Source organism: Diplotaxodon limnothrissa, linkage group LG11 (genome assembly GCF_057381915.1).
Source record: "Diplotaxodon limnothrissa isolate DT_005_m linkage group LG11, D_limnothrissa_male_GT1.1, whole genome shotgun sequence".
Classification (NCBI taxonomy): domain Eukaryota; kingdom Metazoa; phylum Chordata; class Actinopteri; order Cichliformes; family Cichlidae; genus Diplotaxodon; species Diplotaxodon limnothrissa.
Genome location: NC_140606.1, coordinates 7434249 through 7447862, shown reverse-complemented (window position 1 = coordinate 7447862; position 13614 = coordinate 7434249). Strand labels below are relative to the sequence as shown.

Here is a 13614-nt window from a genome sequence, read left to right as displayed (position 1 = left end):
TGACCCATGTGGAGAGGGTTTATTTTAAATGTTTACCTCCAGCCTTTAATCATTACGCTTCTGCCGACTACTGCAGCTGGTCATTTGCATATCTTTGTGTGAGCTTTCTAGCTTTTGTGGGCATTGTAAGGTAACATATTCAGCTGCAACTAGTTTGAACTAGTCGACAAAAAACGCTTCCTCAATTTTCTGGGCGTGCAGTCTTCTCCGGTGCTATCCCTAAAAGTACCACAAGGTGGTGCCAAACTCAAATCAATTGACTTTCTAATCATTCTCAATTCTTTAGAGTAAATTTAGCATGGTTGTGAGATGGCTGTTCTTCTGCACAAAATATGTGGTATTTAAGTGCCCTCATTTGTTCGACTTCCATTTTATTTATAAAAATATCCATTTCCACTCAGTATTCCAATGCAGAGCAAGTCACAGTGTGGTTTGTAATACATGCATCACACATTAAAAAAATCAACTTCCACACAGGTACAAAAAAAATAATAATATGAGGGTTTTTTGATTTTGTGCAAGTCCCAGGGAACCCCTCATAAAGAATCAGAATTCAGGTGAAAGTCCATAAAAAGGCAGTTGTTGTTCGTCTTATAGGAAGAACTCTTAAAAAGTATACATCAGTCAATTCTGCAGGCGGAGAACCTGACAGAACTGCTCTTTGCAGTCAACAGTTTTGAGGCTGCGCACTTGGAACAACTCCAACATGCATTACTTGTCCTTCTTGTCTGCTTCCTGTGGGTGTGTCTGAGGTGCTGAACCATGAAGCATCAGCAGTCCACACAGAGTGAGAGCGATGCCTGCCCACCACAGAGTTGCATGGCTCTCTCCAAAGAAGAGCCTCCCTAGCAGTCCCTGGACAGAAGAACACATTCACTATAAATATAAAACAGTAATCTGAATGTTGAATGCAAAGTCAAAATGTTTCCCTTTTGTTGTTATAGTGTTGTGAAAAATCAAATTAGTTCAGCATATGTAGAGAGCTTACAGAGGAAATGAAGTTGGATGCAGTGGTCGTGACAGTGGCCCTGGCTGTAGAGGTGGAATGGCGGAGTGCCTTGGAGAAGGTGGTCCACATGACTGCATTACAGGCGAATAGCAGGCCGCCGCACAGCAGCCGCAGGGGGATGTGGAGCTGTAGGCCAAGGTATAGCAAGACACACACGAAAACATAACTTTACCCTCTGCAGCAAAAATGTCACGGCTTGGCTAAATACCAGAACTGAGTGCAGATCCTTAGTTCAGATTCCTAAACAGTGTTTCTCCATTTCCAATTAAGCATGCCCAGGAAGAACATATACTTTTTACCTCACAGCCTAAACTTTGACAAACGTGCCTGGTTAATGACCAAAAACCTTAAACCACCACCACAGTTAGATACAGAAAAACAATCATACAGCTGTTACTAATCACATTAATTTTGACTATGTACCGGCACACGCCCTAATTAATGACAATACTAACACCTGTTTGGCTTATGTTTTACAGCTAGATGCTGTACATGTTACTGAGAACAAAACTATCAGCTTGCATCATTAATGAATTAATTTATTATTCATATTAATCGGCAACAGTTTGTGCTCGTCTCGTATTAACATTCATTTAAGTCAGAGCTAACCTTTAAGTACACAGTAATTAAATGTTTTAAGGTATTTTATGGAGGCTTTAAGAGGCTTCTGATCACTTGCATGAATATTACTCCTCCAAGTTGTTACTGTTTTCTACCGGTGTCACACCGGCTGGCTGCCATCTTTGTTGTAGCAGTAGTCGGAAACGAGAAAACTCTTTAATAAATTCAGTGGAAGAGGCATTATGATCAAGGGGTTTTAGAATAATTTCTGAACAAGGATATGAGTAAAAAACAAACAAAACACCTTCCTCGAATGTTTCGAGTAACCCGAACTCGTACGAACAGTAATAAGTGTCTGGTAACTATATGACGCTTTTCTGCTGTGAAAGACGAGGTTTTTTTTTTGTGTGTGTGTGTGTGTGTGTGTGTGTGTGTGTGTGTGTGTGTGTGTGTGTGTGTGTGTGTAACCATGCCAAGGAAATTAGGTATTTGTAGAAATACAAAAACAAAGATGTCAGAGAGTCAGTGTCACCCAGTCACAGGCTGCGCTTCCACCAGGTGTTTGATTCCAGTCGCTCAGCCGCGTCTCACACATCTCTCTCAGGTAGCTCGCACCGAGCGACAGCTTAGCTGACAGAGAGGCAGTAGCTGCCAAAAAGCCCGCTAATAACGCATAAAAGGACGCTGAAAACATTCCCGAACTCGGCTGGTTGTTAGAGGGCTCCATGTTAATCATTTCAGACCGCAGTCAAGCCTGAGTTAAAGGATGCGAACAGGCAGACGAAAATTTTCACAATAAAAGCTTGTATGGCAGCTTCCTCCATTCGTCACTACACAACAGGACACACAATACAAAGGCCTGGTTTTTCACTAATTTATTTATACAGTAAAGTACACTCTGTCGCTGTCATCCGAAAATCTTACATTTCTTGCAGGTATAGATTACGCATTAACATCATTCAATCTTTATTGGCAGACTACATGTCCATAAAAACAAGACAAGAAACACACACACACACACACAACTCCCCCCCCCCCCCCACACACACACACACAACACAAGGTATACCATTAAATATATATATGTATATAAATAAGTATATAAAGCCATCATAATGGCTCCTCATATAAATGCTTGTCAGTTGTTACTTTGCTCAGTGGTGACCAAACAGCTTCAGTGGTGATGTCATCGGACTCCGCTAGGATTTATTTTAAATAGGTAAAGAAACTACTCTTCATGGATAATGTCATTATTCATGGAGACACAATTTTTGATTAAAACTACTTTGGTTTTATTGTGAAGCTTAAGTGCTTTTTCCATATCATGCCTTCGCCCTCTTGACTGTAGCTGCTTTGTTGTAATTGGTTGTTTCCTTTCCGGGAATCTGATGACGTAGTTAGCGTTCGAAAAAAATCGCGCGGCTCCGGGAAGGTTCTGATGATTTCGAGGCCAGCCACTTTGTGGGTTCCACCCTCAGTCTGTGCAGCTGGAAACTCGGACCCGCTTTGCTTCCAGATGAAGCATACCATCCTCACTGCCAAACGCAGGTGTGAGCCCCTTCACCAGCCTGCCTAACGTCTCAGAAAGTTCCTGAAGTGTGTCTTGGCTTTCAGTGGTACATATTCTGTCCATGAGTTGTTTGGTGAGGTTGACACATTTCTTCCTCAGATATGACTTGCTCACTCGCTTGCGTGGTGGACTGTCACAGTCAGAGGTCACTTGTGTGTCTGCAAAGAAAGTTACACTAAGACAAATTTGCACTCCCTAAAATTTGAGGTAACAGGTTAATGATTGTGCGGGTAAGACAGTAACTTTTATGAAGTTCTTCTCTCATGTTGCAGATAAACCTTACCCTTGCAGGTTACTGGCTCACTGACTACCTCCGTGCCCCACTCGTCCACTGAGTCTGGGGTCATGGAGCAACACGTGGCATCCAGGTTAAGAAGCGGGTGTTCCCTGTATTTCAGGGATAACTGCTGCCACGTCCAGCCAGGGACCTTCTGGAAGACTGCACAGAAATGTTTGCATGGCAACTTGTACCGCCTCCAGTCATCGCACTGACAGGAGGGCAAGCTGTCGTCTGACCCAAATGCCAGTTCATAAGACTGGTCCTCCTGTGTCTCGCTCTTCACTCTGAACACACCGTCGCCCAGCTTGACCACGTGTCCCTCAGAGAGAGAGCTGTCCATGCAGCTCGTGATGTGTTGAATGACGTCTGCGGGTCTGTCCCACAGGAAAGGAGGGACACTGGAGTCACACTGTCCGTATGACCTCACATTAGCTTCAATGTACCTGAAAGAGAAACATTATTTTTGCTGACATGACGTGCACACTGAAGACAAGCTTGTGCAAATGGAAAACTTACGTCCTCCGCAGTTCAGGGATGTACACATGTGTCACGATGTCCAGCATTTCAGATAAAGTCCGGTCCCTGTAGTCCTCCAGGTATTTGTGCTTGAACAATTTATTCTGGTGTTCAGTCTCATGGTTTGTGATGATAGCTATATTCAGTGTCTCTTCTTTGAAGGCAGACACCCATCTCTTAAACAAAGCAAGATATAGCGAGGGTTTGTTGTGGCGATAGAATTTCAGCTTTCAAATGTCTCTGTGCAGGAGCTGCTTTTTTCTCAGATGCTTACCTTTGCTTTGGACAACCACGTGTCTGAAAACCAGCTCTGAAACGCAGGATTTTGTTCCCAGGTGTGGCTGGCCATCAGGGCCTTCACTGCCTCCTCGTACTGCTCTGTAGTGAGTGAGCTGGCTATCGCTTTCAGCTTTGTAAGAGCATCTCCTTTGTCAGCCACTCGATGCTCCTTCTGTATCCATTCGTCCCATGCCTTCTCCCTGTGAAAGTCACTGAGCAGCGCTTTGGTGCCTGCACAGAGGTAGAAAGAGACTGAATAGAGAGCACACTGATATATAATCATAACACCAACATGTATAAAAAGAGTAAAGATCCACAGTGATCACTTTGTTTTCATTTTAGCTCACCGTACCTTCAAACACAGACTCAACAGCTTGGATTTCGGCAGCGTTGCAATCGACCATAAAGCTTGCTGGCCTCCAGTCTGCGTTCCAACACTTGAACACTTCCAGACCCTCTTTGATGGCTTCTGTTGTTTCTTCTTGGAGTACCATCACTCCCACAACGGAGTAGCACATGTTAGTGCGGACGCACAAGAAGCACAGGGGCAGAGGGTAGCGGATTGTTCTGTAGGCGGCATCGAACACGCAGACATCTGCCCCATACAGGCGCAGCAGCCTCATCTGCCACAACGTTTGATGGCAGAAGAGGAAGGAGGCGTCCTCTGTACGGAGGCGCAGATGGAACTTGTCCTCAGGTGTAGCAGCACACCATTCTTCAAACAAGCCCTGCAACAAATACAATCTTTTTTTCTTTTTTATACGGACTAGTCACATGCTGGTGTTTTACCCAAACAGGAATGATAAAGGCGCCGCTCACCTCCAGGTTCACCTGATCGATTCTGTGCCGAGCCTGGTCCTTCACCTTAGCCATTATATTTCGGAGGTCCTTCTCTGAGGGGTAGTACCGGCGCCTGGACGCAGGGGGTGGGCTTGCTCCCTTAAAAAGCTCGGCTGTTACAAATTGAGCAAGATGACGCTTCAGCTCGCTGACCTTCCTCACGCCCTGCTTTCTGAGCTCCACCACCTGCTGCTCCACTCTTGCGTCCACGGGCTCCTTTAAATATAGCACACTTGTAGTTTCACATGGAAACACAGATTTTTGTCCTTTGTGAGGAGACTGTTGTTCGTTACCATTTCTCCCATTGTGTGCCCAGCATGCGCACTTGGCTGTGTAACAACATAGCATGTTCCCCACACAACTGGATCTCTCTCCAAAGCCTCTTTCAGCATCTTGGAGGCTGCCTTCTTACTCCTCTCCCTGTCTTCTTCCAACTAACATGCATGCAGATAGAAATCAGAGTGGTGATCATGGAGAGAAACATGTGCCGAAACAAAATGATTTAGTCTGAGTCCTAAACTCGTACTCCATGCCTTTCTCCTTTAAATTCAGCTGTCTTTGCTTAAAGGTCACATTCCTGTAGGAGAGCCAACATTTCCACTTACCTTGAATTTAGGGAATGTTGCGATCTTGCTGATTGATATGGCTGCTGGGCATCCCACCTTTTTACTAGACTGCGAGTTTGATTTGTTCCTAACTAAAGTGTGGTCAATCATCTGTGGATTATGGGAAAGAAATCAGTTAAATAATGCATTCAATAATTCATGTCAAGATTAGCTAACTTGAGCAGAACATCTAAGCATACTCAAATCAAACACTGAGAAACAGGTGGAGTCGTGCGCCTTTCTTAGTAGCTGTGGTTCACTGCTGTCCATTAGAAGTGAGCAGATTGATCCTAATATTGATAATATCCATGCCATCCAAGCCTATAGCACCTTAAAATGACAGTAGTTGATCCAAAGTGCTTTAGAGACAGGCACATCCAAGGTCTCCAGAAAGCCCCAATTTCAAAATAAATGAAAAACTAAAAGGTGTGTTTTGTTGTGGAAAAGTAAAAACCACACTGACTTATAGGCCATTAAATCGTGTTCAGAAATTGGACATTAATGATGATTCGTCTGATAAATCATGACGCAATGCTCTCCACTACATAAGCTGCCTTTTCTAGGTTTAAAGTGTTGTCACTATTGGTCCTGTATTTACTTAGTATTGCATTGATACACAAATTTCAGTATCCCACAGCACTACTCCCAACTCGTCTACTCTGCGCGCTTTTTTCTCCAAGGCTGCAGCGTCATCGGTTGCCTAGCAGCGAAACAACCAATCCCTCGGCTCCTCGCATCACCAGCCAGCCTCTGTGTGTGTGTTGAACGCGCAGTGAAATCACCGTCTTTTTTGCCCTTTCCTCGGCATATCTCTGCTTCTGAGCTACGGCGAGGTCCTTGCCCTGATGGCAGACGAGCCTTTTAGAGCCCACAAACATAAATGGGACTCCGGTGAATTCAATGGCTGGCATCCCAGAGCCCCCAGCCCACTGCCAGTAGACGCGGTTTCCGGGCAAAGGATGCCAATCTGTGTGACAAATACAAGCACACGACCTGATAAGACCCCGGCGTTAACCGACACACTCACTACTGGACCATAGCAGGGAGCAGTGTTTACGGCTCTGCTGTCCAGCTAGCAGTCACTCTCCATTTCGTTACCTTTGTCATTATAATGGCGGCCCACGGAAAAGGTGATAAACTTAGTCTGAGACTCTTCCTCCAGTTCTTTAATAAAAGAGTCCAGATCGGCAGAGTTCTCAAACTGTCTCATGCTAATGCTTAACTTTTCATGCTCATACGGCTAACGGCGCTACGAGCAGTCACAGCGGAGAGTTTCCTTCTTCAAGTTAAATAGGGCGAGTTGCTGCTTTATGTGGAGGACATTCATCGGCTTAGTTTTTCTGCGATGTTTCGCTTTGAATCATCATTTAGCTTATCGTCCCTTGTGCAGATCCAATGTAGCACCAAGCAGCGCTATGGCATCAACGTTCCCAAATCCATCAATGACAGTAGCTCCTGAAGTCACGTGACGCGGCGCGTTTTAGTGACGGTTTCTCTGTTTTGACGAGTCCGTGCTAGCCGGAAGTTGCTCGGATCTGCAGTCTGCATTCGTTGGCTGCTTGTCTTGTTTTGCTTCTTTGCCATGAATAAAAATAAGGGCCGCGGAGTAGCATGGGTGAAGCCGGCGGAGCCGTCGTTTCTCAAGAAGTTTAAGAACGATGTGGGGTACAAAGAGGGACCGAATGTCGACACTAAGGTAACTACGCGGTTGGGTTAGCCGTGCCAGTTAGCTGCACCGGGCCTACCAAACCATTATCTCTTTCAGTTGTGTGACAGCTACACTTTGCGACGTTTGTTTCTGAGCGCAGGCGCATGGTGTTCATATAAGGAAGAATAAATGCTCTGAATCATAATTCAACGGAGGGTCCCATTCACTGAATTGAGCAGTGAGGCCGCACGAGCTACAGCTGTTCCTCCGGACCATCAGAGCAGTCTCGAACTGCGCTGCAGCGTTCAGCTGTGACTGCGCAGGCGTTCTACAACTGAATTTATGTACTCTACAACAGAAAGCCATGGCTTTTCATGAATGGGTTTGTTTTTTGTTTTATGAAGTTGTATTTAAAAAAAAAAACCCACCACGACTTGAATCATGACTCTGAAGTACAGGTTCCTGATTTTAGTTTGAGTGTCGGGCTGCTGATGAAATGATTATCACTGAAATAAGAAACCTCGGTATCGTCATTCACAGTGAATGCAGGATTTCAAAACACTTCTCACACAGGCTAACGGTCTGTTTGCTATCCTAGCGTCAGGTGATGCCAACACTGGATGACGACAGCGGCAGCGATCGAGAGGACGAGTTGCCCCAGGTCGTGGTCCTTAAAAGTGGAGACCTGACTGCAGAGGAGGTGAAGAAGATGAAGGATGAAATACAGGCTGGAGGCAGCTCAGAGAAAGGTGAGAGTCCAGTTCAATGATTTAATTACACCAGGAGTAAGAAAATATTTACATATGCATGCACTGTATACAGCATGTTAACATAAAACCCTGTGTTTGCAACCCTGCACATACATACCTCCGTCTGCTTCGCAGATGGTCAGCCTCCTGACGGTAAAATCCTTTTCAAGAAACCAGCCAAGCGCTCTTCCTCAGATAAATTCCAGGGCATCGGTGCTAGCTCCAGCAAAAAGAAGAAGAGCAGTGGAGGGGACAAGGAAAAGGAGGAAGAGGAGGAGGAGAAAAAGGAGGCATCTGGAAAGAAAGTTAAAAATAACAGCCTCCTGTCATTTGGAGGGGATGAGGAGGAGGAGGACTGAATGGAAGTGGTGAGAGTAGGCTGTCAGGAAACAGGAACATTGTACTGAGTATAAGACATGGTTCAACCTGTCCATTCTTTTTAAAGGACAGTGCTACTGTTTTTGCATGTCATTCATGACATATAGATTCATACATTTTTAGTAAAGCATAAAAATCAGCTGGCACAAACTGAATTTATTCCGAGTCGTCTCCGTCTGACTACAGGGATGATTCCGATTCATTTAACAGTCTGAGCAGAAACAGTGAAGCTGAGGGGGAAAATGAACATGCATCAAAGACGATGAGGTTATACTTCAGTTAGTGTAACTTTATCCTGCATCCATGTCAGGGTCACAAACTACACAAGGACATTTATACAGTACTGTGTTACTGATAAGAGGGGAGTTGGTTCAGCTGCTGTGTGAAAGCCCACTCTGACATGTTAGCAGGACGTTTCCCTGGTTACAGCTACCAGACTGTGTTGACTCGTGTCACTTTGTAGAACTTGGGGTTTGCTCTTTTCCAGCCCCGTGACTTTGTTTTAACATTTTAGTTTGCATGTTCTCGTGTGTGTTCTGTGAGGACAAATATGAACTGTTAAGGTGGTTTAGTTCTCAGGGGACTAAAGTCATGGCTGTGGGACAAATTCATATTTTCACACCTCAAAGTTTATAAATGTCTCAAACACAAGCAGAGAGATGTAAACCAGCTTCTGCTTGATTCTGGAGTTGAGTGAAGACACACATCACCGTATGGCTTTACCTCAGTGTAGCTCTTTCACACACCACAGGCAGGTAGTTGAAGCAGTGTCTCTGAACTGCACGGATTCTGAAACCAGCTCATCTACATGTTTTCAGGTGTAAATTTCTCCCGCGTTTGCGTCCATAAATAACCTGAACTGTGTGCTGTGCTATAGATCCAATCACTATTGTATAGCTGTGGTCATAGGACCAGGACTAATTAGTGGAAAATCAGTTGTACAGTGTGCCCCGCACCCCACCCTTCAAGCCCAGTGTAAATGATTGAAGCAGCAGCACGCAGAGAGCTTTTCTGTATCAAAGAATCAGTGCTAATGAATTCCAGCAGATTCGGTTTTCCTGAAATTTATTTGATGCAGCTTTCCTTAATTATTTTTTGTTATACTTCTAATCAAAGTCACAGCGGGAGCTGCTTGTGAATTTTAATTTAGAAAAACCAATTAATTCAGCTGCAGGAGCCGCTCGGCAGTGCTCTCCACAAAGCAAATCCCAAAGAAAAATTTAAGATCATCGGAAGCGGGTCTGCTCTCGCATTTAAAACACTGAGAGCTGCAGGGAGCTAAATTTGTCCAGCTTCAGTTTAGTGTACTGGAAGCAGTGGGGGTCTTTTTGTTTTTAAAGTATTACATGTAATGCGTCCCTTCATCAGACACAAACGAACATCAGCAGCTGATAAATGGATGTCATTAAATTCCAGGAGCAGCTAGTTTAATGGAAATTAAATTAACTTTGTGTGATTACAAATTAAATTGTCCCCATATGACAGCATTGTGAGTTCTTTCTTCAGGTTCCAAAGTGCTGCGGATCACTGTGTCACACTCTGAATCAGCCTGGATCTTTGTTGCTGTGTTTGAATCTTGTGTTGTGTGTGCTGAGGTGTGTGCGTGTCTGGCAGCCGTACGCAGGGGCTCATTGTAGAATCTTAAATACAGTCAGTCATGCACTGAATGTATGAATATTTTCTAGCTTCGACTGCGGAGCTGAACAGTTCATGTAGAAACGATGCATTTGTGTCAATGCAGTTGTGATGTATCCTTTTTTTTTTTGGTGTGTGCATCAGTTTTCATTGTGTATTTTTTGACAGTGCTACAACTCCTGTGAACTTTTGATATAAAAATATTAAGAAATCTTTGTTGGTTGTTTTTACTGTCATGCGTTGCCTCATCAGTGCCACCTGTGTTCATGTCATGAATGAACAGATCTACACCTTCACTATTCTTCAGATGCCGATTGCCTAATTCTTCTTCCTCTCACGCCACCTGTCAAGCTCTGCACATGCATAGTTTCACTCCAGGACTGTCTAAGAGCAGCTTTGCACGATTACAGTTCAAAATATTTTTTAAAGTTTCCATTGTGTCTTAAAGCAGATTTGGTTCTTCCCCCCCCCCCCCCCGATTGGCTGCTTCTTGCAAAGAGGGTTTTAACTGGTGGGTTAAAGTTTTGAGTTTCTGGAGAGAGCTCCATAAGACATGTCCCTTCATTGGTCTCCAGCAGAGCCAAGAGAATCTAAAAAACAAACAGTCAAGTCTAAACTGGACATAAATGCAGCTAATAAAATCGATGCTTACAACCTGTGAATTTTATACCTGCAAAAAAATTCTAAAGATTAACATTTTTGTTCATTTAAAGAAAAAAAGTAAAGATGAGTTATTTCAACCTCTTTATTCAAAAAGGCATGTTTCATTCTCACACCTGCATCCAGATCATTACAATTGATGGAAGAACCTTTGACTTGGAAAAAAAATCAAATAAAATCATTGCATCACATGATAGGACGCTGCGCTCGTGTGAGGCAGCAGCCTCCATCGTCCATGTAATAAATACACCCGCTGACATGCAGCTTTGGAAACACCTTTTTTTTTTATTAAACTTTAAGGCCTGTGCTGTCCCTCTCCACACGGACTCTTGGAGCAGTGTTCTAACAAAACCTCATAAAAAAAAAGTCAACTTGTTATATTTGTAAGAAAATGAACATGGCAGATTTGAATCTAGGGAAAGTTTGGTTTACAGAAAGAAGTGCGCCAATTTAAAAGGAACATTCAGAGTGTAGAGCGGCTGTAACCCGCAGAGCCTCCTGCTGCTCCTGCCAGCTCAGATGATGGTTTTCTAAATTCAGGAGAGGACGAGCAGCGAACGCGTTTGATCCCGGTACCTGCGGAGGGAGACTCAGCCTGATATCTACAGAGTGCGGTGGGATACGTGACGGGGGATCAAAGGGAACGAGGCCTCGGGGACACCTTTTGACATGCAGACAGCAGGTACTGCAGACGAACAGCTGGGTGCATTACTGCTGCTGCTGATTTCTCTTCATTGTTTTCACTGAGAGCAGAGGAGACTTTCAAATGGCTACTTAACAACAACACTGGCACCAGCAGCAAAGCAAGCACATTTCTACTGACCTGAAGGTGGGACGGACCGCTCTGCGTTCTGCAGCGCTGATCCCTCCCACATTCGTTCATTTACTAATTACAGTCAGCTGATTAAAAACTGAAGGGTACAGATATGTTCGTGTCCACCTGCTGGGCTGCAGCTCAGCATTACCATTTCAGATAATGTAAACAGCCAGCTGATCACACAGATTGTAAACAAATCACTTTAAAGCAGAGCAGGTGCATCGTGGGAAATGTAGGTTCCAGTACCTCTGGAGACTGAACAGGACTAGAGATTCGGGGTCAGATTTATCACAGGGCAAATTAGTCATCACAAAAAATGTGCCAGCGGGAGAACAATTGTGCATGTGATCCAACACTGAGCTAACTCGTGAGCACAGATGCCAGCATCTTACTGAGCAGAGCACACGAGATAATATCCACTAACCTGAATAACATAATCACAGGGTAACATGTTGATTTCACATCAGTGAGAAGCAGCTGAAGGAGAAACATTAAACTCTGATAATGAGGACGACCTCCTCTGGTAGAAACTGATGACGACTGTGGAGCAAGATCCAGAGAACCTCATAAACCTGACATCTGTGTGTGATGGCGGGCCTTTAGGATACACACAACAGCACAACGCAATTATTTACCAGGCTGCATGTTAGTGAAGAGTTACTGTGCCACCCTGTTTCCGTGTATGGACAGCCAGAACGATGACGACTGTCAGCCGCCTGCAAAACTCCATATTTACATTCAGTGACACGAGGAACAGGAACACGCTTCAGAGCTGACCGAATCACATTAATAAGTTTTGATGTGATACTACAGAGAAGTAAAAAGAAACAACAGAAGAGTCAGTAAAGTTAACCTTTGGCACCACACTCGCAGCTTTAAGCCATCCACCTGTGCCTTTAACTAAATTCTGCTTATGTGATTCGTTGAATTGCTCACGGCGCTAATTTTGTACTCTGAAGTAGAAAATCTTACACAAATGTGGGGAAAGGGGGGAAAACATGTCTTTGTGCCTCATGAAACACACGGAGCGACCTGCAGACATGGCAGAAAAAGTTGGTAGGTGAGGGGGAAACTTTCCTCGAATTTTGAAATAAGTGATTGACGCGAACAGCGGTGAGAGCAGAGGACGCCGATGTTTGACATGTGACAGTATATTAGAGAGTTGCCTTGAAAGCCTGAAATGTGGCCGTAAGCCTGTGGTGCTCAAATTGTGACTTTGCTTGCTTTTAAAAGTAATTTAACCCTCTGCACCATCTTTGTTTACAACTGTGTTGATCTGGCATGCTGATAAAAATTTTAATGCACTGTAGCAAGTGAGAATTAACCTAAAAATGAAGGCGTGCTGTCGGCGCAGCAGGATGATGTTAGATGAAAGCGTACTGTACGGTCAGTCTGGGTTTCAGTGCTGACAGAGTTTCTGTATGTGTGTAAATGATGCGATGCATAGAGCAGCCCCAAGCAGAGTCCCCTGATGAGGGACGGCTAATCTCTCTTGCTCGGTCCGTCCTCACTCCCCAGCACGTTCAAGTACAAAAAGAAAAGTGAGTCAAAGGTCACAGTTCGTCAGGTTAAATCCAGCGTGGAGGAGGCTCTCAAACTCAAACCCACTCTCTCTCTCTCTTCCTCCTCGACCCCAGCATCAAGTCAAAGGTCGGCTCGGGTTCAGCGGGATCCTGGGCGATGCTTTCCCAGCCTGGGCTTCCAGGTGAGGATGCTCAAGATGATGGCGGGGGCGGGGCAGAGAACCTCTGCTGTTCCTTATTCAATCTCGATTGGTGGATTTTTTTTCTCCTTTTCTTTCTTTTTTTTTTTTCTTCTTTTTTTTTACTGCTTGATATTGTTGAGCTGTGTGTCAGATTCATTTTCCTCCCTCCTTCCACAGTCTGCCTCTGTAGGTGGTGGACCTTCTATAAAGATCTCTTGGTGAGTTTCTTGCCCTTCTTCAGGGACAGCTTGTTCTTGACATATCCCCGCTTCCTCTTGGCCGTCTGTAAACAGAAGAAAATGACAGGTTCAAGTAGAAATGTATGATTTTGTGTGCAAGTTTGGCTAAAATGTCCAAAACAG

At 44.4% G+C, this 13614-nt stretch overlaps 4 protein-coding genes across 4 annotated transcripts in view; 1 reads left to right on the top strand and 3 right to left on the bottom strand.

Moving 5' to 3' along the window:
- Positions 1 to 531: 531 nt before the first annotated feature.
- On the bottom strand, positions 532 to 2297 carry LOC146622252 (transmembrane protein 42-like). The gene is made up of 3 exons (XM_085365006.1): positions 2103 to 2297; positions 989 to 1135; positions 532 to 855 (listed from the first exon to the last, which is right to left on the bottom strand). The coding sequence occupies exons 1-3, from the start codon at positions 2295 to 2297 to the stop codon at positions 712 to 714; spliced, it is 486 nt and encodes a 161-aa protein (XP_085221132.1). The 3' UTR covers positions 532 to 711.
- Positions 2298 to 2886: 589 nt separating this feature from the next.
- Positions 2887 to 7087, bottom strand: LOC146622251 (uncharacterized). Its single transcript, XM_085365005.1, has 10 exons — positions 6759 to 7087; positions 6443 to 6627; positions 5661 to 5771; positions 5349 to 5489; positions 5035 to 5271; positions 4568 to 4943; positions 4211 to 4446; positions 3937 to 4112; positions 3424 to 3863; positions 2887 to 3298 (listed from the first exon to the last, which is right to left on the bottom strand). The coding sequence occupies exons 1-10, from the start codon at positions 6868 to 6870 to the stop codon at positions 3045 to 3047; spliced, it is 2268 nt and encodes a 755-aa protein (XP_085221131.1). The 5' UTR covers positions 6871 to 7087; the 3' UTR covers positions 2887 to 3044.
- Positions 7088 to 7170: 83 nt separating this feature from the next.
- Positions 7171 to 10266, top strand: kiaa1143 (KIAA1143 ortholog). The gene is made up of 3 exons (XM_085365004.1): positions 7171 to 7356; positions 7907 to 8057; positions 8193 to 10266. Exons 1-3 carry the CDS (start codon positions 7243 to 7245, stop codon positions 8414 to 8416), a joined length of 489 nt encoding a protein of 162 aa, XP_085221130.1. The 5' UTR covers positions 7171 to 7242; the 3' UTR covers positions 8417 to 10266.
- A 551-nt stretch (positions 10267 to 10817) lies between these two features.
- Positions 10818 to 13614, bottom strand: part of LOC146622249 (dolichyl-diphosphooligosaccharide--protein glycosyltransferase subunit STT3B-like) — a 79358-nt gene continuing 76561 nt past the window's right edge. The window contains exon 16 of the mRNA XM_085366119.1: positions 10818 to 13535. Within this exon, the coding sequence (XP_085222245.1) occupies positions 13455 to 13535 (81 nt within the window). The 3' untranslated portion in view covers positions 10818 to 13454. The remainder of the gene's footprint in view (positions 13536 to 13614) is intronic.

Bases quoted from the DNA above. Each gene is read 5' to 3' on its own strand.
- LOC146622252 (XM_085365006.1), bottom strand. From the start codon at position 2,297: ATGGAGCCCTCTAACAACCAGCCGAGTTCGGGAATGTTTTCAGCGTCC. The intron at 1,136-2,102 runs GTGACACTGACT...CTTGGCCTACAG, and splicing joins GAAGCGCAGCCTGTGACTGG to CTCCACATCCCCCTGCGGCT. The intron at 856-988 runs GTAAGCTCTCTA...TCTTCTGTCCAG, and splicing joins CATCCAACTTCATTTCCTCT to GGACTGCTAGGGAGGCTCTT.
- LOC146622251 (XM_085365005.1), bottom strand. From the start codon at position 6,870: ATGAGACAGTTTGAGAACTCTGCCGATCTGGACTCTTTTATTAAAGAA. The intron at 5,272-5,348 runs GTAACGAACAAC...CTATATTTAAAG, and splicing joins GGCACACAATGGGAGAAATG to GAGCCCGTGGACGCAAGAGT. The intron at 4,944-5,034 runs GTGAGCGGCGCC...TATTTGTTGCAG, and splicing joins TCGATCAGGTGAACCTGGAG to GGCTTGTTTGAAGAATGGTG.
- kiaa1143 (XM_085365004.1), top strand. From the start codon at position 7,243: ATGAATAAAAATAAGGGCCGCGGAGTAGCATGGGTGAAGCCGGCGGAG. The intron at 7,357-7,906 runs GTAACTACGCGG...TTGCTATCCTAG, and splicing joins GACCGAATGTCGACACTAAG to CGTCAGGTGATGCCAACACT. The intron at 8,058-8,192 runs GTGAGAGTCCAG...TCTGCTTCGCAG, and splicing joins TGGAGGCAGCTCAGAGAAAG to ATGGTCAGCCTCCTGACGGT.